The following is a 26,883-nucleotide window of genomic DNA, read 5'->3' on the forward strand; positions in this document are numbered from 1 at the left end:
TAAAATAAAATAAATGTCCTTTGAATCACTATTTGAAGTAAGAGAATGAACCAGTAGTCTGTGGCAGAGAAAAAGTGCTGCTGTGCAGAAACTCTAAACTGGTCTTACTTGGGACTCTCACTCACATATTGACAAGTCACAAGTATTAGGGAAGACTCACTTTTCTCTAGTGGCACAGGTACCAGTCTCACTGCCCATCACATAGCACCTTTCACTGACTGACTGTGGCTGAAACCAGCAAAAGCTTTTATGGCAGTCAGGGGAAAATGGAAGATTCTATATTGGCAACATGAACTAAGACAGATGGGAAATAGAAGGAATAGCTGCCTGAAAAGAAAAATGATCATTACATGACCATATACAACAAATAACATTAAAACAAAGTTTCAGGATCTCTGATTGTGGATTATGTGAATACCAACTGAAAGGGAAATATCACTTGTTCAGTACACTGCAGTTATCTGGTACCAGTAATCATGTCCTTGATTTGGTGGTGGTACTGTGACAGGTACACAGCGGGCAATTTAATCATGCAATCCAGCATGTTATTACTTATTGCAAAAAAGAGTCTCTTCCAACAACAACTCTTCCAACCTACTTTATTCCTTACCTGTACTCTGTCAATGTGCCCAAATCATAATGTATGTTTGGGACTTGATCCTAAACAGTGTTGAGTGTCCTCAACTCCCACTATAATAAAATAAGTTGAGGGCGCTCAGCCTTTAGTAGGAGCTGCTCTGAATCCAGCAGAGTTGGGTTCAAAGTGAAAATGGCAACAAATATTTTCTCATACTGAAAATGTTATAAATAAATAAACCTAAGAGCAACTTTAAAGGCATCATGAGGACTACCATTTTATGGCCCTTAGATATTATGCGGTTCCGTTTCATTAATCAAACAATTGCAAATGACATGTTTTAATGCCTATGAAAGCCAGCTGTTTACCCTCTGACTCAGTTAATCTCTTAATATTTTTTTCTGTTCAAAGAAAATTAATAATGGGATGTTAGTTTATTAACAAACTAAAAATCAACACAGCTAGACTTATGGATAAATGAACTCATCCTTTTAAGGAATGTACAGGGAATTTACCCATACTGAGGATTCTAAAGTCTACAAACGCTACAGGAACAGCCCAGATTCTAGATGGCAACTAACACTGAGCCACAAATATGCTTACAGTTTGGTTTAGCTTTGGCTCAGACTGGACATTAAATGAAAGCTTGAATTCTTTTCTACATCCGATTAACTAAAGTTTCCAACAAAGTGACCAAAAAAGAAGGTTAGAATGACTACTGGGGTATTATAATTATAAATCAGCACACCTTGTGCAAGTCCTTCCTTTCTCCTGTTGAAAAATATAAATGTCAGTGTAAAATGGGATTAAATGACCCAACATCTGAAATTGAAGGCCAGTGTATTAAGATGACTCCATGCCTTCTTGTTCAATTTTGTCAAAGATTCTGGTTTTAGATTCATTTTAATATTCACTATAACTATAGAAGATGAAAGGAAGCACTAAGTAAACCAAGAAACTCCCACCTGTTCATGCTCTCTGTATGTGTGCATATATATCTCCTCAATATATGTTCCACTCTATACGCGTCCGAAGAAGTGGGCTGTAGCCCACGAAAGCTTATGCTCTAATAAATTTGTTAGTCTCTAAGGTGCCACAAGTGCTCCTGTTCTTTTTGCAGATACAGACTAATACGGCTGCTACTCTTAAACCAAGAAAGGTGTTGTTAACCTGTTCAGGTTTCAGCTTTTTCTGGTTCCATAGTCTATGTCTCCTTGAGACCACTTTCCACGTGGATATTTGTTATCTAAGATGTACAATACCATCAGCACAGTATCTAAGTGCTAATGTTGGATGCCCTTGTAGAAATTACCCTAGTTTCTGAACCCTTTTATGACAGTGTTTTAAAATACATATACATCCATATCTACCCACACAGCTGTTATATCCAATCTTTCCAAAGTTGTGTATGGGATAATGAAAAATTAATCATAAAAGGAAATAGAATGAGAAGTTAGATGAAAAAGACTGAATAGGTCCCATCCACTTCCTCTCCCACCTATAGTATATATATTTTTTATTTTATTTTAAATGTGCCAAATAATGGGATTTCTATCACTTACCTTGATAGCGCAAAAATAGCTAAATACATTAAAAGTGTCACACGGCCACTGCTCAACACCCTTCAAAAGGTTAATCTTGTATACTAAAAATTTTAAAAGCTCTCTTCTTGCCATTAACACAGCAGCTGCATGTGAAAATTGATGTGGCTGATAGGTCCTTGTGGAATAAAAGCTTGTTCGCTCAGACAGAAGTAACTCTAATATCTTGGACCTGTTTATCGATAATCCAGTCTTTACTGCTCATTCACTCCGATGCCAAATTCCTGACTTCATCATGGAACAGAAACTCACTGACCCAGAAATAATTTGAACAAACCTATATCACTGAGGATTTTTTTTACCCCATTAAACTCTCCTGCCCTGATAATGCTGCTGAAGGCATGGTTAATGTGTCTAAGGCTGGGTAGACTCAATCTTCCACAATCACATTTAATAGTTTAGGTATTAAAGTAGCACATTAATCCCTTTAAAGGGAGGAGCTATTTTTGACCATTTACTTTTCTTTTCAAAACAAAAAGCCCTCTATATTAAAAGATTAATCCTTACACTATATCAAATTAGGAGAATATGGATAATACAGAAGATCTTAATACTAAGAATATTTGCTTCTCCAATTAAGAATCAGCAACAAGACTTGATCCTGCTCCCACTGCACTCAATGGCAACACTTCCTTTCACTTCAATGCTGCAGGATCAGGCCATACTCAAGATGGCAAAATCTTTTTAGTGTCAAATGACACACAGTCATTCTGATGTTATTTATCACACTTTTTATCAGTGCAAAAATCAAAGAAATATATTTCCCCTCAAACTCATCTAATGCTTTTCCTGTTCAATTAATAATCTTTCCTGCAACTCCTCCATCAGAAATGCAAAGCGGTCCTGGGAATCACATTTTGCAATGTCTGTGGGCTGATTCCCACAAAGTCCTCCTGATTCTGAACTCTGCCAATATGTCTTCCAGGACTGGATCAGTACTTTTTGTTTTTGGACTAAGTCAAATATATTTTCCCATCTTCCTTACCAAGGGGAAGAAATGAACTACATTTTTGTACAGCCTCAGGCACACTACTACTCTGAAATGTACTTGAGTCTTTAGCAATGTTCATTTTAAGAACAGCAAATTAGTCTGTTAAGCATTTAACCCCCACTGGATTACCTCAAAACCAAATGGTGGAACTTACCAGAAGCATTGCAGAGGTTCCATTTGGCCTGGATAAATGGATAGACATCTCAGGGAACATCCTATCAATGCGGCTGATCACATCATCAACATACCTACCAAACAAAACAAAACAAAAACCCAAAATTTTAGAAGTCTATTTATGCCACATATGCAGCAATTAAAACAATCACAAAGATTGTGGTACAGATTTCAAAATCCATCTTGACAAACCATCCAATAGGTAACAAGCCAGAAGTTTTATTCTAGCCAATGTGTGCAAGGAATGGTGGGGAAAGGAAGAAGAGGTGGATGGCTGATTTCCTCCCCTCTTCCTAATTAGCTACTGCATTTCCAAAGGCGAGAGACTTCCTCCTCCTACAGAGCACCTGAAATCAGTAGACTCCCTCCACACCTTCACAGCAAAACTCCTCCAGAATTTTCAAGCGTTTGTAAGGCTGTGCTCCCAAAATACTTTTTAAGCACCTTTCTGTCACACCGCTTGCCATCTGTTATTGGTCAAGGATTGGTCCATGATATTATATAAGCTGACTTTGTATTACATTTGTGATAGTCTCTAATTCAGATATCATCCTTCCACTCATCAGTCAGAGCTGGGTGCACTTTATAAGTTTTTTACATTCCATTCAGCCATCACTGACACGCACCAGCAAAGCTCAATGCTAGAAGCGCAGTAAACTGGTAGATCACTTTGGAGCATTATAAAAGTCTACAGCTCACAAATACACCCTTTGAATAATATGCTAGGATGCACTAGGAAACAGAAGTTTAGCACTGAACTTCTAGCAATGTGCTCTCATTGAACTCCATTCACACCAATGACAGCTGTATTTCCTTAGTAACTAACATACTTCAAAGAGTCATACACGTTTAATATATTGTGGTAAACAAGGCAACCCAATGTGAAAGCAGAGAGAGGAGCAATAAAGGAATAATTCTAAACTAAATGAGAATAAGTGATTTTTTTCAAAAAATAACCTCACTCTGGCAAAATTATATTGAATATGTGACAACATGTGGGCGCATGAGGTGCTATAAAGTTTAAATTGCCTCTTGTTTGAGAAGACCTATATAATTCATTCATGGCTTTCCAATGCCAGAGTAATATAGCTATTCTGAAGTGTTGGTCCTAAAGATTTTATAGCACCCCACCTACATACACTATTTCAGAATGCAAACCTTTTGTACTTCATGGAATTTAAATTATAAACATCTCAGGAAGGAACTTGTTCTTTTTGTCTGTAAGGCACTATGCACACTTACGGTGCATTAAGTAATAATTATTGATAATAAAGATAATATAGCAAACTAACGGCACACTAAAATAATGATGCACAAATACTATCATTATAAAGATGAATGCAAACACACATTAAAAATACTCATGAAAATAGTTGCTGCTCATGAGTAAAGTCGAAGTTTAGATCCATAACATGAATGTTAAAAATATACATATATGTTCAAAATACAAAATTGATTAGACTATTTTATGTACTAAACTTTAAAGTACCGTATATACTCATTCATTAGCCCGTTCATTTATAATCCGAACCCCCAAAATGGTTAGGTAAAAATAGCAAAAACTGTATGACCCTTTCATAAGCCGACTCTATATTTCAGGGGTTGGCAAACTTTGGTTCCTGGCCCGTTAGGGTAAGCCACTAGCAGGCCTGGACGTTTTGTTTACCTGGAGTGTTCACAGGCACGGAGCCCCTCAACTCCCAGTGTCCGCGGTTTGCCGTTCCCAGCCAATGGGAGCTGCGGGAAGTGGTGCGCCACTTCCCGCAGCTCCCATTGGCTCAGAACGGCGAACCGTGGCCACAGGGAGCCAAGGGGCTCCATGCTTGCAGACGCTCCAGGTAAACAAAACAACAATGTATTAGATATTCAATTCAATGATTCCATAGAGTTTAAAATCATCAAATTTTGGCGGAGACCCATTTATAAGCCAACCCCCGCTCTTTGATGTGTCACTTTTTTACCAAAAATATTTGGCTTATGAACGAGTATATATGGTATATTTGTGAGAATGAACTGAAATATTTAAAAAACAATCACTTTAGTAACCATCAAATTGCTTTAACTAGTTTTTCAGAGTTCTCATACCCCTATGTTGATTGTTTTTATTTTTGCAGTGGCTGAGCAAATTTATTTTTGATTTTTTAAAAATTAGTGTTTTAAAACTAATTCAAATATCTTTTTATATGTACCACAACTCAAAAAAGTTTCAAATCAAAGTCTGAGACCATTATTACAAAGTAACAGCCTGGAGGGATTTTTTATATCAAAGTTATAAGCCTCTGACAACAAGGGTTTATAGAAAAGCTAAACTCCAGTGGTGTGAACTGTGCCACTGGAATAATAAAAACCCACCATAAAATCTTTGTATTCTGAAAAAGTTAACAAACCCTTTTCAAAGCAGGAAAATACAGGGCACACACTCTGGCTCTTTAAGGACAGGATCAGATGGGGTGCTACTGGGTTGCTTCTGAATGCATCTACAAACAGCATGAGTTGGTTACAGAGCTACAAATTGAAGAAGGTATAACGTGGACATGTTTACATATTAGCATACACTTAGGCTTTGAAAAGAGTTTTCACAATATTAGCTAACCACCACAAAAGTGAAAGTAAAACGTTTCTGCATCTAAGAACTATTTCTCACATGGAATTATTTGAACTGTTTAAGGAGGGTAAGCAATTTTGAGATTTTGCTTTTTAAACTATGTTTTAAATTATTCTTTTTAGTCTTATTTGGTTAAAAAACCCAAAGGAATCTTTTCACTGGGGACATTTAGGCTTTGATTGCTATCTTGCAGTAACCCAAATTCACTGCTGGGCATCATCAGTAAGTCAGTGATGTTGTATTTACTCATGAATTGGTGAACTCGATCCTCTTATTGCAAATAAAGAAGGGAACTACTGTAACATTTTAACATAAAAAACTGCTCCTTCCTGTTACAAGGGGGAAGAGGAAAACGAATGGTTTTTATCCATGGAAATGAAGTTGACTCTCAGCTTGCTAACTGATAGTGGAGTCAGAATCAGTGTAAGCAAGGAATGTCTTCCTTAAAATGGTGAAAGAGGAGAAATGCATGACAAAGCTCCAAGATAGTCTACATATCAACAATATGTATCACTGTCACTTTAAACATTCCTGCATCTGATACATTTCTATTCTAAGCATATGTCTGTGTGACTTGAATCCAGTTACTCCAGACTCTGCAAAAAGCAAATTCAGCTGTCACTTGTGTGTGAAAAAAGAGGTCATTGCTAACCATATGCTAATTAAGAAATATGGAGTTTCTCCTTAACAGATCCTCAATCAATACACATCATAGCCTTGGACAACAATGCAAATTATTGCAGAATTTAAATAAAAACCTATGGCAACAGATTTTGGAGTTTCAGGTGATAATTAAAATGGAATGAAAAATGAACTTTTAGAAGTATTATGCCACTTGTCTGGCATATATAAAGCCAGGCTCACACCAACATTGACATATTCTTTATTTTACTACGTAAGGGAAGTTAAAATAATACTAAATCCTATATCTATACTAGAAAAGTTGGGGTTTTCTTTGTTTTTTTTAAGCACAGACCCAAATCATAACTAGTCTCTTTAGAATACAATAACACAGTAGTTTGCATGAAAACGAAGCAATTATTTTACTATGCTATCATAGCTCATCATGACATCATATTCCAGATACAGGAAGCTGTCCCAATTTATGATAAAGTCAATGTACATTAAGATAAATGTTGCCTATTAAATGTATTCTCCTGAACACCACTTGAAACCTCTATATTACACTTAGAAAAGGTAAAAACTGAATACGCATCAATTCTTGCAATCCACAATCTGATAGGAAATGTCAGAGGATGGAGTAAATAAATGACATTTTAAAAATCAGACTTTATAAAATGTAAATACCTTTCCTTTTAAAAAAATCTGTTTGTGGTAATTTCAAATTTAACTTTAATCTATCATTAAAGGCCTAAACTTCCCAGAACCTATTAACATCATTTAAATAAATAAAAGCACTTCATCAATGGGTATGTCTACACGGCAGTTAGACACCCGCGGCTGGCCTGTGCCGGCTGACTTGGGCTCGCGGGGCTCAGGCTGCGAAGCTGTTTAATTGCAATGTAGACATTACAGCTCAGGCTGCAGCCGGAGCTCTGGGACCTTCCCACCATACAGGGTCCTAAAGCCCAAGCTCAGATATCTACACTGCAATTAAACAGCCCTGCAGCCCAAACCCCACGAGACTGAGTCAGCTGGCACAGGCCAGCCCCAGAATTTTTAATTGAGGCTTCCTCAAATTCTGAGTTAAAGAATACTGCTTTTTTAATAAGCTACACAATCGGGGGGGGACGGGACATCTACCTTCTGAGGTCAACTCAAACTTTCTAAATTTGTCACAATGCTAGGGTTACCATACGTCCTCTTTTTCCCCGGACATGTCCGGCTTTTCGGCAGTCAAACCCCCGTCCGGGGGGAATTGCCAAAAAGCCGAACATGTCCGGGAAAATGGCGGCTCTGCTCCTCCCCGACTCTTCTGCTCTGTTTAAGAGCCGGGCTGCCCGAGCGCTACCGGCTTTGGGCAGCCCCGTGCCTCCAGACCCTGCGCCGCCGGAGCCCGGGAGGGGAAGTGCCCGGCNGTCCGGGGGGAATTGCCAAAAAGCCGAACATGTCCGGGAAAATGGCGGCTCTGCTCCTCCCCGACTCTTCGGCTCTGTTTAAGAGCCAGACTGCCCGAGCGCTACCGGCTTCGGGCAGCCCCTGTGCCTCCGGACCCTGCGCCGCCGGAGCCCGGGAGGGGAAGCGCCGGCTGGGGGCGCAGGGTCTGGGGGCTGCCCGGCAAACCCTGAAGCCGGTAGCACTGGGGCAGCCTTTTCCCCCTGGCTGGGAGTGGGAGGGAGGAGGGGGCGGAGTTAGGGTGAGGAAGGGGCGGAGTTGGGGCGGGGCTAGGGGGTGGGTGAAATGGGCGGGGCCAGGGCCCGTGGAGGGTCCTCTTTTTTTATTTACGAGATATGGTAACCCTACACAATGCCATGTACCGCATTAAGTACGTATATTATTTTCAGTCTTTAGAATTGAGCAAATGTCAGTATTTACATTTTCTCAAATGGAAGTATTTTCAATTTCACTTGTCTAGCAAAGCTTTTGTCTTAATTATATTTGGGTTCAGTTTAGATAGCAGGTACACAAATAATATTTTATTCATTTGCACTAATTCATTCAAATTTAAGAAATCGATTGGGTGTTGAAAAAGCAGGAAATCTTGTTTCCTCCTCCAATCTATGCATTAAAAACAGGTGGGAGAGGATGAGATCTACTCAGTTTAAAAACTTGAGGAGCATGAGGACAGATTTTCAAATGTATTTAGGCACTTAAAGATGCAGATAGGCACCTGGTAGGATGTTCAAAAGGGAGTTAGGTGCCTAACCTGTGTAGGAGCTTTTGAAAAATCCCACTAGGCACCTGTCTGCATCTTTAGGTGCCTAAATACCTTTGAAAATCTGACCCAAGACAACCAAACTAGTTAATTCACTAACTATGGTTAATACTTCCATCCAAAAAGTACTTTGATAAGCTTTTTTCCCCTTATGTATTTAGCATATTTAAGGTAGTTTTATTTAATAGAAACAGTTTTAAAAATGCAGTTTTTGTATATGTTTAGATTAATTCCCATTTCCATCTAAATGTAGCTTGACACAAATCAAGTAAAAAAAAATCTAGTAAATAAAAAATACACCATTCACCATTTTCTAACATAATAAAAAATGTAAGTCAAGAATTTGAATAAATGTATGTTATTAAGCTATATAATTGCTTAAATAAATATGTATGGATATATTTGGTTACAAATCAATGTTTTAATGGTTACCAACCAATAAGAATGAATCTTTCTTTAGGAAAATATCTAAGTACAAAAGTCAAAATAAGATTTTAATCAATGATTTAAATCAAGGTTCCCTGCTTGCTGATTTAAATCATGATTCAAACTGACGATTAAAACCACTGATTTAAATCAATCCAACCTGAAAGGCCACATTTCCATATTGTTTGTTTACTGAAAGATAATTCAAACACAACACTATATGAATCTGTATATACTGTTGGCTCCTCCAAGTTCTCAGGTGAGGCTGTTCCTAGGGGTCACTTACCCCAACCTAAGTCTTTGCACTCCAGACTTGTCCGCCTCGATGGTTCCTTCCTTTGGGACTTACTCTATCCCACTTCCTCGGCTAGGGAGCTACTCCCACCTTTCCTATATTCTACTCTGTCCTACAGAGGTACTGAATTAGTCTAGAGCAGGGGTTGGCAACCTTTCAGAAGTGGTGTGCCAAGTCTTCATTGAGTCACTCTAATTTAAGGCTTCATGTGCCAGTAATACATTTTAACGTTTTTAGAAGGTCTCTTTCTATAAGTCTATAATATATAACTAAACTATTGTTGCATGTAAAATAAATAAGGTTTTTAAAATGTTTAAGAAGCTTCATTTAAAATTAAATTAAAATGCAGAGCCCCCCGGACCAGCAGCAGTGTGAGTGCCACTGAAAACCAGCTCACATGCCACCTTTGGCACGCAGGCCATAGGTTGCCTACCCCTGGTCTAGAGCTTGAGTTCCCTGCTTTCCACTTCTATAAGGTTAAAGCAGAAGATATTCAACCATTTCCTCATCTCAAGGCCCTACTCTTGTACTATTGCCAACAAAGATCCTATACCAAATTCCACACATTCTTTTTGTGGGTATGGTATTTAAGCACAGAAAAATATTAGTGGAGTCTATTTTACAAAGCACCATAACCCTGATCAAAGGAAAGTCAAAGCTAGTACTAGTAGGATTCCAAAAGACTAGGCAAATGCATTGTCAGTAAGAATTAAGAAAACTATCTACAAATAGCAGAAAACCTTATTTTCCACAATGGAGGCATTGGACAAGGAGATGAGCTCTCTCTATATCCCACTATCCAAACTCAAGGCTCTCATGCAGAATCATTAAATATATAATAGGCAAATGGCAAGGGAGGCTGGCCTAGATATACTATTCCATCATTTTTCTCTCTCTTTTCCACAGCCTGGATATCATGCTTGTTCTAATTTCCACTGAATTCAGATACCATGGTGATGGACACAGATTTGATATGTGTCAATAACTGATATTTTATAAAGAGCAGAAAATACTGGTGAGAGATTTATTATGGAAAAAATACATCCTGAATCTTTAAGAGAGAATGAATTGGTTTAAAAGAGAATGCCTTTGGTTAAGACAATCATCCAGGATTGTGAGTCGGGCAGAGGGATGGAAGGCAAATGGCATGTGGAGAGTCTGACACTGTCAATAAGCCATCTGATAAATATATGAAAAGGAAGGAAAATAGGGAACAGCTCTCTGCCCCTCCAAATAGTTCCTCCCTGCATCCCCATTTAGTTTAACAAGCAAAAGGGACATAAGAGTGAACAACATTAAATCATACCATCTGCATGTACACTACATGATGGCAACTTCTTGAGTGAGTCTGATCTGATAAGCCATGTCTACCAAAGTAAAGTAGGACTGTTGATTAATCAATTAATCAATTTAATTAATTCAAATCTTATCAAAGATAATGCAATTTCACCAGTTGGTCAAAATGGTGGATTTTCTAATGAAGCTGTAACAACAGGTTTTAAACCTTATCCCCACACCCTACAAGGTCTTTTTTGGCTTTAAATCAGATTCTCTACTACACACATATTGTATCATGTTTGTCTCCCCATTGGCTTTAGATACATCTTCCTGCTCCTTTCACTGCACTTGTCCTTCTTCTTCTTCCCCCACTATCCCACTCTTCTCAACACTTCTGCACTTCATTCAAACTTAGCCTTTTCATCCAAGAGTAAAGTTGATTTGTTTCTCCATTTAATTTACAAATAGGCCAAATCAGACATATGCTGAAATCAACAGGAACTTCAAGTTCCCAGCATATCTCAGGATCATGTCTTGAACTGAGGGCAATGTGGGACTCCAAACTTCACAAGAAAAGGACATTATTCTTTAAAAGAATATCTTCAACAGAAAATCCATAGTCTAGCTGGTGAATAGTTATTATTCATTAACATCCATTTAAACATGCAGTAAAATTCGGCAAACAAAATTAGATCCGACTTGGAGTGCTGTGCCCAGATCATCATCATTGCTGGCTGTTATGTTATACTCTGTTTTCAGGTGGTGGAATAGTTTTCCCATAAACAAGTGCTGTATTAACATTGGCGAAATCAAAGATAACCATCTACTTCATAAACATTAGCAGAGACTCCAAAGTTAATTCTAAATACTATAATCTTTTTGTTTTGTTATAAAAATTCATTTAAAAAAATCAGCTCTGGAAAGGGAAAGCAGAGAGTCAAAGTTCTTTGAAAACCTCCCAGTGGTGTTGCCAATAAGCATATAAAAATCCTCTAGCTTATATTAGAAGAGCAATGCCTGCAACAGACAGTAGACACTTCTGAAGCAGTGTCGTATGTTATCGCCAAGCCAGTTACAAAATGCTGTTTCTAATACACTAATTAGTTCTGCAGAACATTGAGCTACAGTTGTTAGCTAAAAAGATCACGTTTACAATGTAGGAGTAGTTCAGAAGCCAGCTTTGCAGCAACAGCTCTTTGATTCCCTCCTAGCTACCCCACTTACCCCAAAAAGAGAGTAATAGGGACAAGTAATTCATTATAAAAGCCTTTCAATTCTACACTGGACAGATGGCTTAGTTTTCTAACATGACCTCTCTTTTTTTTCTTTTTACTGGATTAGAGCCAGTGATCCAATGGTTAGCGTGATGTTTAGCAGCTCAGGCAAGATTTAAATAGCATTTATCCCACATAGTGTTTAAGATGCATGCTGTTCATTTTTTCCACTCAATACAAAAATCTAAACATTAGGAATGTTTGTATTGATAATCACTGTTTTGGAGTTGTGGTTGGGACTGAAGGAAAAGGGAGGGAGAACAAATATTACCCAAAACATGTTAGGAAAAAAAAAATACATTTGTAAGACTTGTTAAACTCTGAATATCGTTCCACGTCTGCCCAGACAACAGGGTTTAATCATACTTGTACAGCGAGTGGAAAACTCTTATGCACAGGATAAACAAACTGCTGCTGCTGTCCTGCTCGAACATCTATTCAGGGTGTTCTGGAGAGCAGTAGAAGAAACTCTCCCAAAATAATCACTTGTGTACTACAGCAACTTTTTTCTTGTTTGTTTAAATTAACTTATTCTTCCAGATTCTGTTTTTTCATTGATGAAATGTGGTCTAAGTTATATCTAACCAGGCTTCTCTAAGTCTTTCTTCAGCACTAGTTTTGGTTCCTTTTGTTCAGGTTAATCAAACCAGAGTCAGCTTTCAGGCTGAGTAATAACTTGGTGTATCACAAATCACAACACCTCTTTAGAGCCGTGAGCTAAATTTGGTTCAGTATTTATCCAAATAGCTTATGCAGCAGGAGACACCAGATTCTGGTTCATTCAGGGTGCTAGAGATGCTTGATCTCAGACCAGACCTAAACTAAACTTTCTGCTCTTGACCTCCTGTAATAATTCTAGTAATGCAATCTATGGGGTTGTGGTAGGACAAGATGTCAAATGCCTTAAAAAAAAAAAGTAACTGAAAACAGATGCAATCTCTTGTTGGGTCAAGTTCTAAGTCTATCTCAAAGTTTCTCCCTAGATGCCATCAAATCCACAATTAACAATGTACCCCTCTGCCTATCACTTCAAATCTTAATTGAAATTGGTGAGTCCTGCTCCTCTTTCAATTCTGTGAATAAACCAGAGTGTTCTGATAAATCATCTAGCTACTATTATATTCTACCCAACACAGCACTCTACATGCTTTGAGCATGGCTGTCCTTTTGGTACCGTCTTACTCCTTTATTATAAGTGGTAATTATGTCAACAATAAATCAGCTCATTATAATGTTCATTCTTCTTGTATGTTATACCCCTTCCTCCACCTTGCATCTCTCCTGTCTATTTAAATTGTAAACTCTTCATGGCAAAGACCACCTACACTGCCCAATATAAAATGGGCCCCGTTCTTGGTTGGCACTTAAGCAATACTGTAATAAACACAATTAATAATAATAATAGGATAAGATTTCACACCCACAAATCATCCTGATTAGCAGATATCCTGGTAAGCCAAAAGGTTAGTGAAAAATCACCATTGTTTACAACACTGCCACTTCACAAAGAATTTGACATGGAGTAATTCTGGAGGAGAAAAGGGAGACAGACTACAGGAATAAATCAGCCAAATGCTGTGGTCATGAGCACTATTATATTCAATTTGACATTCAAAATACTGTAGTGGGCCAGCAGATTCCAAAGAGTCACAATCCTCCACAGCAGAGCAACAATGTAAAATAGCAGAAGCCTCCAAGATGTTAGCATCTGCGCCCTCTGCTCTATTATCTACAGTGGCTGAAAACCTGTTTCCAGGTGAAAATTAAACTATAAAACTATAAAACTGTCATACAAAGGCCTAAAAATGTTTTGGATCTGGACACTTTAGAGACTGCCTCCATCTTCCAGGATGGGGGCATTTTCACCTCAAAGGTCCATACCTCTGGAACTTAGGTCCCCACCCTCATCTGATTTAGCCTGGATTTACTAGCTTTCCATCTATGCTGTAAGGCTTCTTTATTTTTTCAGTCTTTTTGTGATGAGTGGACTCACTGAGGAATAAGTTAGTTGAGGAAGTGAAATTCTTATTTATGGTGAATTAGATATTTAGTGGACATTAATTCAATAGAATTCTATATTGATTTAAAAAAAGTAAATATATAGTAATCTATACTATGGTATAGGTACTTTTATTAAACCTAGACAAATACACAATGAAGTTCAGAATAATAGTTTTAAAAGGTAAAACAAAGTAAGTATTCATAAGAATAGAGGTCTGGCCATGAACCCACTGGAGTTTTTAGTATATTCTACCCATTTTCCAACTGCTTTCATCCAAAAGCAACTGACCAATAGTTTACGAGTATTAGAAACAGATTTAAAATGGATGGGCCTGATCCTGCTAAAAAAAATTTTTTAACCAAACACAGTGCTCACTACCATAAGTAGTCACGAGACTTCAAACTATTTGTAACAGTAAGCACTGCACCCAGGTAGTAAATGTATGTGATTTAAGGTTATTAATAGTGGTGAAGTTTTAACTATTATCATTCTGATAAAGAGAATAAGCAGATGTCAGGCGTTATGTGTACTAAAGATAGCATTAAAAATAGGAAAACCACAGTTCTGGTATAATTTTTTATACTGAATATAATTTATTAATCTTGGGGTGAAAATTATAATTTAATTCAACAGTTACCTGCTGTGCAAGCCTTTGCACGTAGCAAATTCAGCTTCAGAGCAGACTTTCCAGCAGTACCCATTAACAATAATTATTAAACCAGTGATCTCTGCCAGCTCTCGTGAAGTGACACTGCATGCTCAGATGGGCAGTGGAGAGAGCCTGAAGGGAGATTCAATAAATTCTCACATTGAGAAAGCAACAAGAGTTGAAACATTCAATTAGACAGCTGGCATGAGCAGAGGATTCGTGCTTTGAAGATGGAAACACACCTCAGCCCCTTTCCCAAAATTCCAGAAGTTTTTGGCTCTCATCAAAATCTCAATGTCTCTAAAATCCAGCCTTCATTTTCTGACTCTTTTAATAAAACCCTTTAGCATGCCTTGATCATCTTTCATTTCAGCTACTGTAACCTCCTTGCTCCTCTCTTCATTCTTCAGCCTCCTCCAGCTGCTCCAATGCCATCTTCCCCTTTTTGAATCCCTTCACTGGGTTCCTTCTCTTTTTTCACATCTTCATTCTCAGAGCAACTCAAGACTGCTCCTGCCTACATTTCAGCTTGTTACAAACTATTCCCCGTCACACTGCCTAATTCTTTCACTACTCCCTTAAGACTCTAATTCTTGCTGCACCATAGAGGAAAACTGCATTTCTCTCAGGCGGCCAACCCAAGCACATTATTAAGTGTCTCTCAAGGAGGACAGGCAGTTCATCTGGAGAGACAAACAAAATTTTTTCCCTGTGTCAAAAGTACGATTGTGCGGTCTATGATGGCTTGAGGAATCAAGGGAGCAAACTCTGCTCAACCAAACTCCAAGGTCTGGTCGGCACTTAAAAGTTTAACTGTTAAATGTTTTCAGTTAAGAATGTGAATTTTATTTTTATTTATTTTACTAAAATAATTAATCCACTAAAAGTCCTAGTGTGAAACATTGACTTATACCAGTATAGGTTATTCCCCATCCCCTACAGAAATAGATATATGGTAAAAAGCACCAACATAACCAAATACTCACTGGGCACTGTACTGCTTTAATTGTACAAGTATAGACAAAGTAGTACAACTTTCTATATAATGTAGACAAACCCCAATGCAACACATGGGATACCAGAACATCCACCCATGCCAGGAACTCCTTGCCGGATCAAAGCCCAAACTGAACTGCAAATTTAAGATGCATCCAGCTTTTCATTTATATCTCTTCCCATAGAGCAAGCTCTGAAGAATTTTGCGTAGGTCAGGGGTTCTAAAATTGGGGGTCGGGACCCCTCAGGGGGTCATGAGGTTATTACATGGGGGGTTGCGAGCTCTCAGCCTCCACCTCAAACCCCGCTTTGCCTCCAGCATTTATAATGGTGTTAAATATATAAAAAAGTGTTTTTAATTTATAAGGGGGGGGGGGTCGCACTCAGAGGCTTGCTGTGTGAAAGGGGTCACCAGTAGAAAAGTCTGAAAACCCCTGACGTAGGTGAACCACACACCACTGAGCATTCTCACTCATTTTTCTTTTACTCCTTCACAAGATGAAGTTTCTGAAGGCTTGGGGGGGGTGGGGGCCATCACAGGGCAAATACAAAAGAAATCTTTTCTGCAGATTTACTTTCAGGCTTATCTGGCAATAACACCCTCAGGTAAGTGATTTGTAAAATAAAACAGTGACGTCAAAAGCACTTTAAAAAAAATGCAGCAAAGACTTGCAAATTTCAAATAGCTGAACCAGCATGCATCTAAAAAGTCAACAGGTTAAGCTCCAAACACTAAAGGGTAGGAGCTTTTAAATGTTTCCCTTGGTTTATTTTAGACTTTACACTGCAGGTAGTGCTATTTTGGTTGTTAAGGAAAAGATAATTACGTAACTTTACTGTAACTATTGTTCTTTGAAACGTAGGTGCAGATGTATATTCCACTCAGGTGCGCACACCCAGAGCACTGAAGTCAGAGAACTTTAACGAACAGTACCCATAGGGGTGGTGCTTGAGCTCTGTCGCCTTAGCCCCTCCCCGGCTACATAAAGACGGTGCTGACCTGACTTCTCTCAATTCCTTTGCACTGAAATCCAAGGCTGAAGATTCCAGTGCAGAGGGAGAGTTGTTGATTACATGTCGGCACCCACATCTTGAACAACAGTTAAGTAGTACAGATAAGTAACCATCTTTTCTTTTTTGAGTGGTTGAGATGTGTATTGCACTCAGGTGACTCCCAAGCATTTTCGGTAGATGGTGAGGCTTGGAGTCTGTTTAAACAGTGACTGCAAATAGCCTTCCCAAAGTTCATGTCTGATCTAGGTGCCATGGTAATAGCATAATGTCTAGCAAAAATAAGTATGGAAGACCATGGAAGCCAATATTGAGACACTGCTGAGAAATGTGATTGATTGTCACTTATGCTCTTGTCAAATGGGCCTGTAATGACTACGGGGGCATAGTCTGAACTACCACAGAAGATGTGGTAATATAGGAAGTTATCCACCTGGAGATCATTTGAGTAGAGACCAGCTGACATTTCATCTAATCCACACAGCAGACAGAAGTCAACACGATGAACAAAACGGTTTAGTCCTCTTCAAGTAGACTACCAAGCACTACCTCACATGTCAGGATAAGTGAGTTAGGGGCAGGATGAATAGAAACGCAACCCCTGCACGATAGCTTAACAACACTTGTCCGTACACTTTGCCATAGGTGTCAAAGAAGCTGGAGTACTCCACAGGAGGGCTTCATTTATGGGGAGAACTACTCTTCCCAGGTTCAAAGACTGAAGGGAGTCCACCAATTTGTGCATTCCCTTGCACAAAATCAGGCTGCATATGCAAGGCGCCAAAGCCATTTTTCTGAGAGGATTTTGATGCTCCTTAAAATCTCCAAGCATTGGGAAGAAAGACTCTGGCACTGCCTAGTCATTTGGTCACGAGGCAGACAAAGGAAGAGAAACCACTGGAACCTCTTGCTGCAGTACTGATATCTGTATATACCTGTTCAGTGTGCATATGCTCCAAAGGAGCTGCCTCTGCTTGAGTTTGCAATAAAGTGGCTGAGGAGCTGATACCCCCCAGATGGTTGGGTGAAGTGGATGTAGGATCAGGATTTTAAAGAATGATGAACCTCCCCTGGATTCCACAGAGGCCAGTGAGGAGAAGCGTATAGCATCAGTTGCCAGCAAGCACTGGACCAAGAGGCCATCTCTACTGTGGAAACGGTATCAATCCTGAATACAAAGACGGTCTCAACCACCTTCTAGACCAATGTCTAAAGAACAAAGGTGACGGGGAGGATGGCTGCCAACTTGATCCCAATGGATCAAAGTCATCCAGATTTCATAGGGAAGCCACCCCCCGGAGAAGCAAAGAAACATCCAGCCTCATGCAAAGTTCAATATGTTGGCTGCATTGCCACTAAGGTAGATACCAAAGTCGGTGCCCTAACAACTAGCAAGGGTATCATACTCACTCTCGGTACCAACCCTGAGGTTGGTACCAATCCTGACAACGTGATCTGCCCTGCTGCAGCCACCACTGGTGCCGAAGATAGCCGCTGTGCTGATGAAACCCTCCTCTCTAGGGGATTACTGGAAAGTTCCTTTCTGGTGCCCCACTCTTGCTCTCTACTTTTATATCAGATCAGTCTGCCCTTGCCCAGCTGGGCATCATCATTCATCAGACCTCATCTGCCCTGACTCTCTTCCAGGTGCAGCCTATCATGGGGTTAACTGGCACTTTTTAACAAGTCAGGCCTTGTGTGGGGTGGACACCCCATCCCATCTTTGAAGAGACTCACAAAAATTAAATAGAAAACATCTCAAAAACAACACCAACCTGAGATTACTGTTGAAAATATAAACACAGATGTCAGGAAATTCAAAGCTATAATTCCCCAGTAATTGTAGCTCACATCTCTACACACACAAGTGCACACTCATGGCCTCCCTTCAGTAAGACAGATGGACATTTCCTGACATCTGAACATTCAAATTCTCAGTTATAACATTCTTTAACAGTTGTTTACATTGAATTACCTTGAAGCGGGGAGTTGGGTTTTTTGTTTTTAAATATAAAGCAAAAAGATTCCTGATCACAGCATTAAATAAATCCATAATGCTACCATACAGTGTAAGTGATATAATGTAACAATATGTGTAAGTTAGAGAGAAGGACCCTGCAGTAAAATTCATATTGGTGATTTTAATAGTATTGAAACAGTTTTCTTTGTAACTAGCATGGAACCTTCTTCCAGAACTCTTTAGCTCCACAATAGTAATCAAAAGAGGGTTGTGAACATTAGAATGTGTGAATGTGCTTAGCAAAATAAGCATGTGTCTATTTTACAGTCATTACTGGATTCTTGTCTGAGCTTGTTTACTAGTCTTTATATGTTTTGTGAAAATTGTCAATAATTCCTTTATACATAGCTTGAAAGGAAAAACAACCCTCCCTAAATGTGCAACATCAGTGGTAATAGGATTTCAGAACAAATACTTTACAGCACACAAACTCATTGTTTAAACTCTCCATCTGTTTGTAAAAGTAGAATTTACTTCACAATCTAACAATAAACATTAGCAGCAATCATTTACTCCACCTAAAAACAGACTAAGCATACAACACACCACTGTTTCAGCTACATTCCTTTAAAACAATTTCAGAGTACAAATGTTAGCTTTTTATATTGGAGAACGTAAGGGGCAAATATTCATAAACAAATACATTTATATTGATTTTCCAGCATGAAAATCTTTGCTGCAGTTTCTTCTGTTTTACTAAATACCGCTGAGCAAACTTCTTACAGTGGGTGTCCTGACAGTCCAAAGATCTGATACCAGAACACTAACAGACAATCAGAATACAATCCAATTAGTCAATATGAAGAACCAAATGGAGTAGCATAACATTCAGAAACTAACTTTATCATGGAGATGATGGTTAAATGTTTTCTGTAGTTTTATATGTAAAGAACTGTAGAATAGGTTTGATTGGTGTATGTAAACAATAGGAATGCAATTACATGTGACCATTAGATAATATCTACATTATGTAATATAACTCATATCTGCATAAATTTTTGTTTAATGTATAAAGTGGAGGCAAGAGGAAGAAAGAAAAGACTATGAATGCAAACATTCATAATGGTTGGCATTATAATGGAATTCTGAAGTCTTCATGTATTAGACATAACTGGGTAACTCATGAGTAAGGCTGTTTTTTACACGGATATTTTTAGTAAAGGTCACGGACAATAATGAAAAATTCACAGAAGCCCGTGACCTGTCTGTGACTTTTACTAAAAATACTCATGACAAAATGGGAAGCCTGGGCAGTTGCAGCCGTGGAGCTCTGGGGATCCCAGGAGCAGCAGGGGTCCCTCTTGCTGCCCATGGTGGTGGGGAGTGGCAGATCTCCCCTGATGCCCATGGTGCCCGGGAGCGGCGGGGGTTCCTCTTGCTGCCCGCGGCAGCCGGAAGCTCCGGGGATCACTCCTATAACCCACAATGGATGAGAGCAGGGGGGATCCCCCCCCCCCGCTGCCGAGTCCCCCCTGCCACCCACAGCGGCCGGGAGCAGCAGTAGGGAGCTGAGGGGCTCCCCTATGCCACCCGTGGTGGCCAGGAGCTGTAGGGATATCCAACAGCTCCCTGCCTCTGCTGGCAGCAGGGGACCCTGCAGCTCCCAGCCGGCACTGGTTGAAGTCACGGATTCCGTGACCTCCATGACTAAATTGCAGCCTTACTCATGAGCAGTGACAGGAGAGAACTGCAGACATTACAAATTTCATGACTATATTGTCTGTAATTTTTCACAGACAGAAAATACCTCATTCCTTTTCTCAAAGGCACTGATCCTGCAATCAGATCCAGGTGAGTCCACACAGAGTCCTAATGAAGTCAGTGAGGCTCTGCCCAGGTGCAACGGTCCACCCCAGTTGGACTGTTTGCAGGACTGGGGCCTAAATTGTAACATATCATTCTTGGGTCCAAGCTTGTAAAACAAGAATGGCATGAAAAAGGATCTGTATTCTATTTTCAGCTCTGCTATGGAAGAATAGCAACAGGAGAAAGTCACCTCACCTCCCTGCTCTGTGCTTCATTTCTCCCTCTGTAAAATAGGAATCATGATAACAACCTGCTTTTGTGACGGACTTGGAGATCTATGGATGAAGTATGTTACCTATTATGCATTCTATATCCATTTCAGGCCAGCGAGATTTTACCCTTGGGTAGAAAGATTGATGCATAGCAAGCATACCAAGTTTTCATTGTTATACTTTTTTAATGCACTATACTTGACCACATTATTAGCATTGCTGGAAGAAAGAGAACATAGTGATCATTTATGTTATTCACACAACCCCCCTGAACTTACTGAAGATTCAAAAACCCAACAAAAACCCGGACAAATGGGGGGAGGGAGAATTAGGAATATAATTCCCCAGAGAGTTACTAGCAACATCATAAACCAGGAGAGAAGAGGTTTCACTAGAATCCCAAGATTGAATTTTATTAAATCATAGTGTTGCAGTTTGCTTATTATGGAAGCATAGGCATGTCTCTGGCATCATTTTCTGTTTCAAATAATGTCTTTTACTTTGGTGGATTAAATCAAACTCTGATCACCTTCACATAGTATTTTGTAGATTAAATGCATTATTTCAACTATTATGAATTTAATGTTTGACGTTTCCTGAAATTTGTTTCTCATTTCTGTGGAATTTCAATTGCTCACAATGTGTGTTTTTCAAATTTAGCTATAAATATGACAATGCATTTGTCTATGCAATCTCAGCATCTAATAAAGGCACCAACATGCATGTCAGAACTTCTACCTTCATCTAGTGGATGGGTTTTATGTTTTGCAGTTATTCACCCTACCATATCTAATATTTCATAGCCTGTTAGCAAGTACTGGAATGAAGATACTCTACTTCGATAAAAGGCAGACTGTTTTATCCCTACAAATATAAGCTGAAAGTTGATGTTCAATAGATGGATATTTATGTTTTTTCTCATGTGGCAATTTAGAGGAAGTAGAAGTCCAGATTCTACCTCTCAAGTATTTTTTAAGTTTCTGAGAGTTAGGAGATATTTTCCCTTTGAATCGGTGCTGTGCTGCCTGCTGTATTTTCCACACAGACCTCTAAAGTTTGCTTGCTCTCCGAGTTTTTATATCAAAGTTTCATTTAGAAGGCAGCCAGACAATGCAAACACCAGAAATTCAAGAGACAGAAGGAGACACGCAGATAGTAGGAAAAACAAAACAAAACAAAACCACCTACATTTGAGAGGACAGACAAATGTTATAGCTACCAAAAGAATATCCTTTATCATTGCATTCAAGCCACAAGCAACCCACAGTGATGGAATGATACATTTGTAATCTGTTCCTTTGCCAAGATATTTTTCTCTCTTTTCAATAGAATACATTATTGGGACATATAATGGTAAAGTTACAGCAATAAAAATCCATTTGTTAGTACAAATTCTGGGTAAAGTGATATATATCAATCAAGCAGCCACGCAAAACACCTTTTACTTTAAGCTCTAGCACACATTAAATGCATTTGAATTGGGAGCAAGGCTAAACTGGACAATTTGCAGTATCAACCTTTTTAAGGTTCAATACTTTTTAAAGATAAACATGTTTCTGTGTATAAGAGAAATTTGTGCGGAATAATAAAGATTCTATAAACCTGAACAAGGAATACTGAATTGTATTACAGCTCAGTACATATCATGATGTAAGGGGTATTTCATCATTTGACTAATTACCAGCGATTCCTAGAAGTTGTGCGTTCATTATAAACCTTCAAAATCTGGAAAAGAATTCTGAAAACAAATATATGTATTTAAAAGTTTTGGTTAAAAAAAATTCAGTAAGCCACTAAACTATAATATCCAGCTACACAATTTCCATCTATTTCTGTTTGTGTCCTAATGTGACTGTTTAAAAAGAAAAATCAATATTTATAGTATGTATGGGTAATAGCAAACATTATTAGTCACATGAACCATATTCAGTCAGTTTGCCCAGATTGTGAATGGAAATTTTCCAAAATGAATTGTTTTATTGTGATACATGAAGTCCCCAAGAGACTGCCATTTTGAAAAACAATGGTCAACTGTATACACCAACTCACACACTGCTGTACACCCTCATTCTTTACAGAGAGACTTGGCTCATATGACAAGGTCAAAATCTGAAAAAATTATTACTATTTAAAATGACAATTTAACTGTTTGAAATCTTCTGATGCAGAAAGATAATTAAAAACAGCCCTCCCAAGAAAAGGTGAAACAGTACTAAAATCTCAATACCTTGGTTTGGCAGCCCATCAGCAAACACAAAGCAACTGGGTTTCCTCGAATTATGGGTGCTCACACACAGAACCTGCTATCCAAACTTCTTATCTGCTTGTTTCTTTTGACTGGAATGGATGAGAATCTTGTTCTCCAAATGAATTTGAGAGCAGTTTACTTGTAAATTTCAGTCTCCTGTCAGCTCACTCAGACAGCAAGAATGGATGGATGGCACAATAAGTACATTCATGATTTCAAGAAACCAAGTCTTAGGTTTGCTGGGGGGGTTGGGGCAGGGATGGAAGTGTCAAAGAAAAAGTTGTTTCACACACCCCACTTCAGAATGCTAGTTTTCCACCTTTCACTTTTCTCTATTCAATAGAAATTAAATAATATAAACTATTTTTATTATTATTTTGTGTTTTTAAAAGGAAGGTTTGATGGGATATACAACCCTGCACTGGACAGGAAGGGATTAAAGAGAAGCCATGAGCTCAATTAGCTTCACCCTGCTACACCTGTGCAAGGAGATAGTCTAGGGAAGGAAAGCCCAGTAGCTGGAGGCTGGCTGGGAAGAAGAGCAGACTGGCCACCCCCACATGCTGCAAGAAGCCTGGCAGATACCTCTCTGTGGGAGGATAGGTCTGGCCTCATCTGTAGGCCCATTGCTAGGCTTTAGGATAGGCTGTTATAACCGAGGCCTGCCTCCTAGGAAGGGGCTAGTAGCTGAGCCCAGGTTGGCAAAAGATCACTCTTTTGGCTGGTGTTTCTGCTGGATGGGGAGCAGGAGACTATTACTGTACTCAACACAAGGCTCTGGCTACACTGCTTACCGTACAGTGGCACAGCTGTACTGCTACAGCTGTAACGCTGAAAGGTCTCCTGTGTAGCTGCTCTTTACCGGCAGGAGAGCTAACAAAACCACCCCCAATGAAATTAATAGACAGCAGGTTTAAAACAAACATACGGAAGTATTTCTTTACACAACACAGTAAACCCGTGGAACTCATTGCCAGGGGATGTTGTTAAGGCCAAAAGTATAACTGGATTACAAAAAAGAACTAGATACATTCATGGAAGATAGCTATTAGCCAAGATGGTCAGGAACACAATCCCATTCTCTGACTGCCTGAAGCTGGGTACTGGATGACAGGAGATGGATCATTTAATTGCCCTGTTCTGATCATTCCCTCTGAAGCATCTGGCACTGACCACTGTTGGAAGACGGATACTGGACTAGATTGACCATTGGTCTGAACCAGTATGGCTGTTCTTATGTTCTAGGGAAGTGTTCCATGTAGGCAACAGGCTTTCCCTTTTTAATCTGCAGAAGCCCCTTACAGATACCTTGCCTAGATTCAGACTGCACAAAGCTGGAGGTGGGGTTGGGGAGAAGGGAGCCAGTTCATATTGGTGCACATAATAAAATTCATGTAGTGGAGGTAGGGCCGCAGGGTTGCAAGTGTGGGAGGGGGCTCAGGGCTGGGGCAGAGGGTTGGGGTGAGGGCTCTGGGGTGGGGGTGAGAGGACTCCCCCCCAGCCCTCTCTTGCTGGAACAGCTTGGGGCAGGGGGAGAGGCGCCTCTCCCCGACTGCGGCAGCTCTGGCGGGCCTAGGGAGGGCTCCTCTCCCCCAGCCACGGCAAGTCCGGGGCAGGTCCATGTTGGGGTGCCTCTCCCCTGGCCACAGCAGGTCCACACTGGGGCCGGCGGGGTGGGGTGCCTCTCCCCTGGCTGCAGCAGGTCTGTGCTGGGGCCGGCAGGGAGGGGTGCCTCTCCCTGCACAGCCCTGAGCCCCTGCACAGGGCTTAGTAGGCAACTGCACGGCTTAGAGGGAACTTAGGGTGCAAGCACCCTCTATGTAATGCTGTGAACTTCAGCCACGGGGTTGAAGCAGATTCCACACAGGAACTTCGCAACTGCTCCATGGGCTGGTGAGGGAAGGGGGGGGGGGGGGGAATTTCTCCATTTCCCCATGTGCATTTCTCTAGTGCCCAGCCCATATACTTAAAGAGGAAGGATGTAACCATTCTAATTTGGGATCCATTTCAATTTCCTGCTCCACCACAGACTTCCTGTTTGACCTTCGGCAAGTCACAGTTCTCTGTGCCTCAGCTTCCCATCAGTAAAACGAGGATATAGTATTCTTCTACCACACAAGTGTATTGTGATCATAAATACATACAAAAAAGGTCAAGCACTCAGATTCTACAGTAAAATAGGAGCCATACACTTATGTAGGACAGACTGATTTAGGCCTCAGTGCACCACTCATATTAACCAGAGCACTTTATAGACCCTATGCTGAAATGCAGTTTATGAGATTGAGAGCTGGGTTTGTTACAAAAGACTAAAGGGTTAAAGCAATAAATTTGTTTAATTCAATTCAAAATTGTAAGTAAACTCATCATTTGCATAGTGACCAGCGTTCTAGTCACAGCATTGCAAACATTTCCGGTCTGTTCCCTTATTAGAGGCCAAGTACCACACTCACTTAGACCCAATGCAGCCCTGTCAATTTAGGGGGCAGAATTTGACCCTAGCTGCTTTACAATGGAATATTTCAGGCAGCGAATTCAATGCAGAGCCACGTTCACTCATTTAGACTTTCAATATTTGCAGACCATCTTTGGACGTGAAGAGCTGAATGAACGCGTAAATGTAAAGCTCAGTTTCTTGCCTTTTAAAAACAATGAACGTGACTAGCCGCTTGTTACCTTACCCTTGTTAGGCTTCACCCAATAATATATGAGATGGCATGATTGATACCAGCCATAGATACTACTGATGTTTCATGGTAAGAAACGTGACAAAAATGATTAAATAGGTAACACATGTACTTTACATACAGAACTCAGTGTAACCAAATTTCTGGAGAAACTTAATAAACAATAAAAAAAAATCAGGCTAAAAATTAAAAAATTAAGCTACATGAGCTTCTAATTTAAAGGTTTTCTTATGGGATTTTGTAATCAACCCATGAAGTTTCTCTTCAGGATTATGTTTTTAACAAATATGTCAATTTGCTTATGATACATCAGAACTGAGAAATCTAACCTTAAAACACCGAGGAACCAGAGAGGTCTTCTGCAAGGTGTATGTGTGGTGTGGGTTGTTGTTTTTTGTTGTTGTTGGTTTTTTTTTGACGGGGAGTGGGGGGGTCTGAATATATCAACATGCAATTAGGTGTTAATAAATTAGATTCCCATCTAATGCAGACATTTAGAATGCATAATACACAATTCAAAATTTATTTTTGCTTCATAAATCCCACACTTTATATCAGTGTCACTTATTTTTCCAACGCAACTTTATACAGGAGTTTCACTATCATACAGTGTATTAAATCAGGCTGGGATTTTCAGAAGGCATGAGGGAGTTAGTCATCAGCTCCCATTGAAAGTCAATGTGAGTTGGGTGACTAAGTCCCTCAAATTGCTTTGAAAAGCATCAAATTCACTTTAAAGAATAAAAAACAATTACTGGCAGAAGATTACTTCTGGCATTTTTACATATGAGTTTGTTTTAAAAAATGGGATTTGGTAAGGAAAATGGTCTACCATGCCATTTACTTCTGGACTTGCCAAGTACAGCTCACAAATTTATGCAAAGTAACTTTGTAGAAACTAAAAAAAAAAAAGTTGTTTGGCCGTTTTCCCGCTCTTGTGGTCAGATTCCTTCTCACCTGATGTTCTGCCCCGACATCACAAGAAACCTGTTTGCAGTCACAGCAGAGGTCAGAAAAGACTTAATGTGGTAATACAACTTTTCTGACACTCAGGTCCCCATATCCCTCCCCTCTTTCCCTCCCACACATGCTCAACAGCTGTAGTACAGCTAAAGCATATGGAGAGGAAAAGAGAGTGTCAGAAAAATTCCACTAAAAATAACAAAAAAAAAATCAAAGTTAGAATCTAAACAGA

General features: G+C 39.5%; 1 protein-coding gene across 4 annotated transcripts in view; it reads right to left on the reverse strand.

Annotated features, from left to right (window-relative positions):
* The window catches only part of MED27 (mediator complex subunit 27), a 170,373-nt gene that overhangs the window by 44,232 nt on the left and 99,258 nt on the right, over positions 1-26,883 (reverse strand). For all 4 annotated transcript variants that reach the window (XM_034793783.1, XM_034793781.1, XM_034793784.1 and 1 more), the window contains one exon: positions 3,324-3,417. In XM_034793783.1, the coding sequence (XP_034649674.1) occupies positions 3,324-3,417 (94 nt within the window). Of the gene's footprint in view, positions 1-3,323; positions 3,418-26,883 lie in introns of those variants that run through there.

The sequence above is a fragment of the Trachemys scripta genome, chromosome 17 (assembly GCF_013100865.1).
Source record: "Trachemys scripta elegans isolate TJP31775 chromosome 17, CAS_Tse_1.0, whole genome shotgun sequence".
Lineage (NCBI taxonomy): Eukaryota > Metazoa > Chordata > Testudines > Emydidae > Trachemys > Trachemys scripta.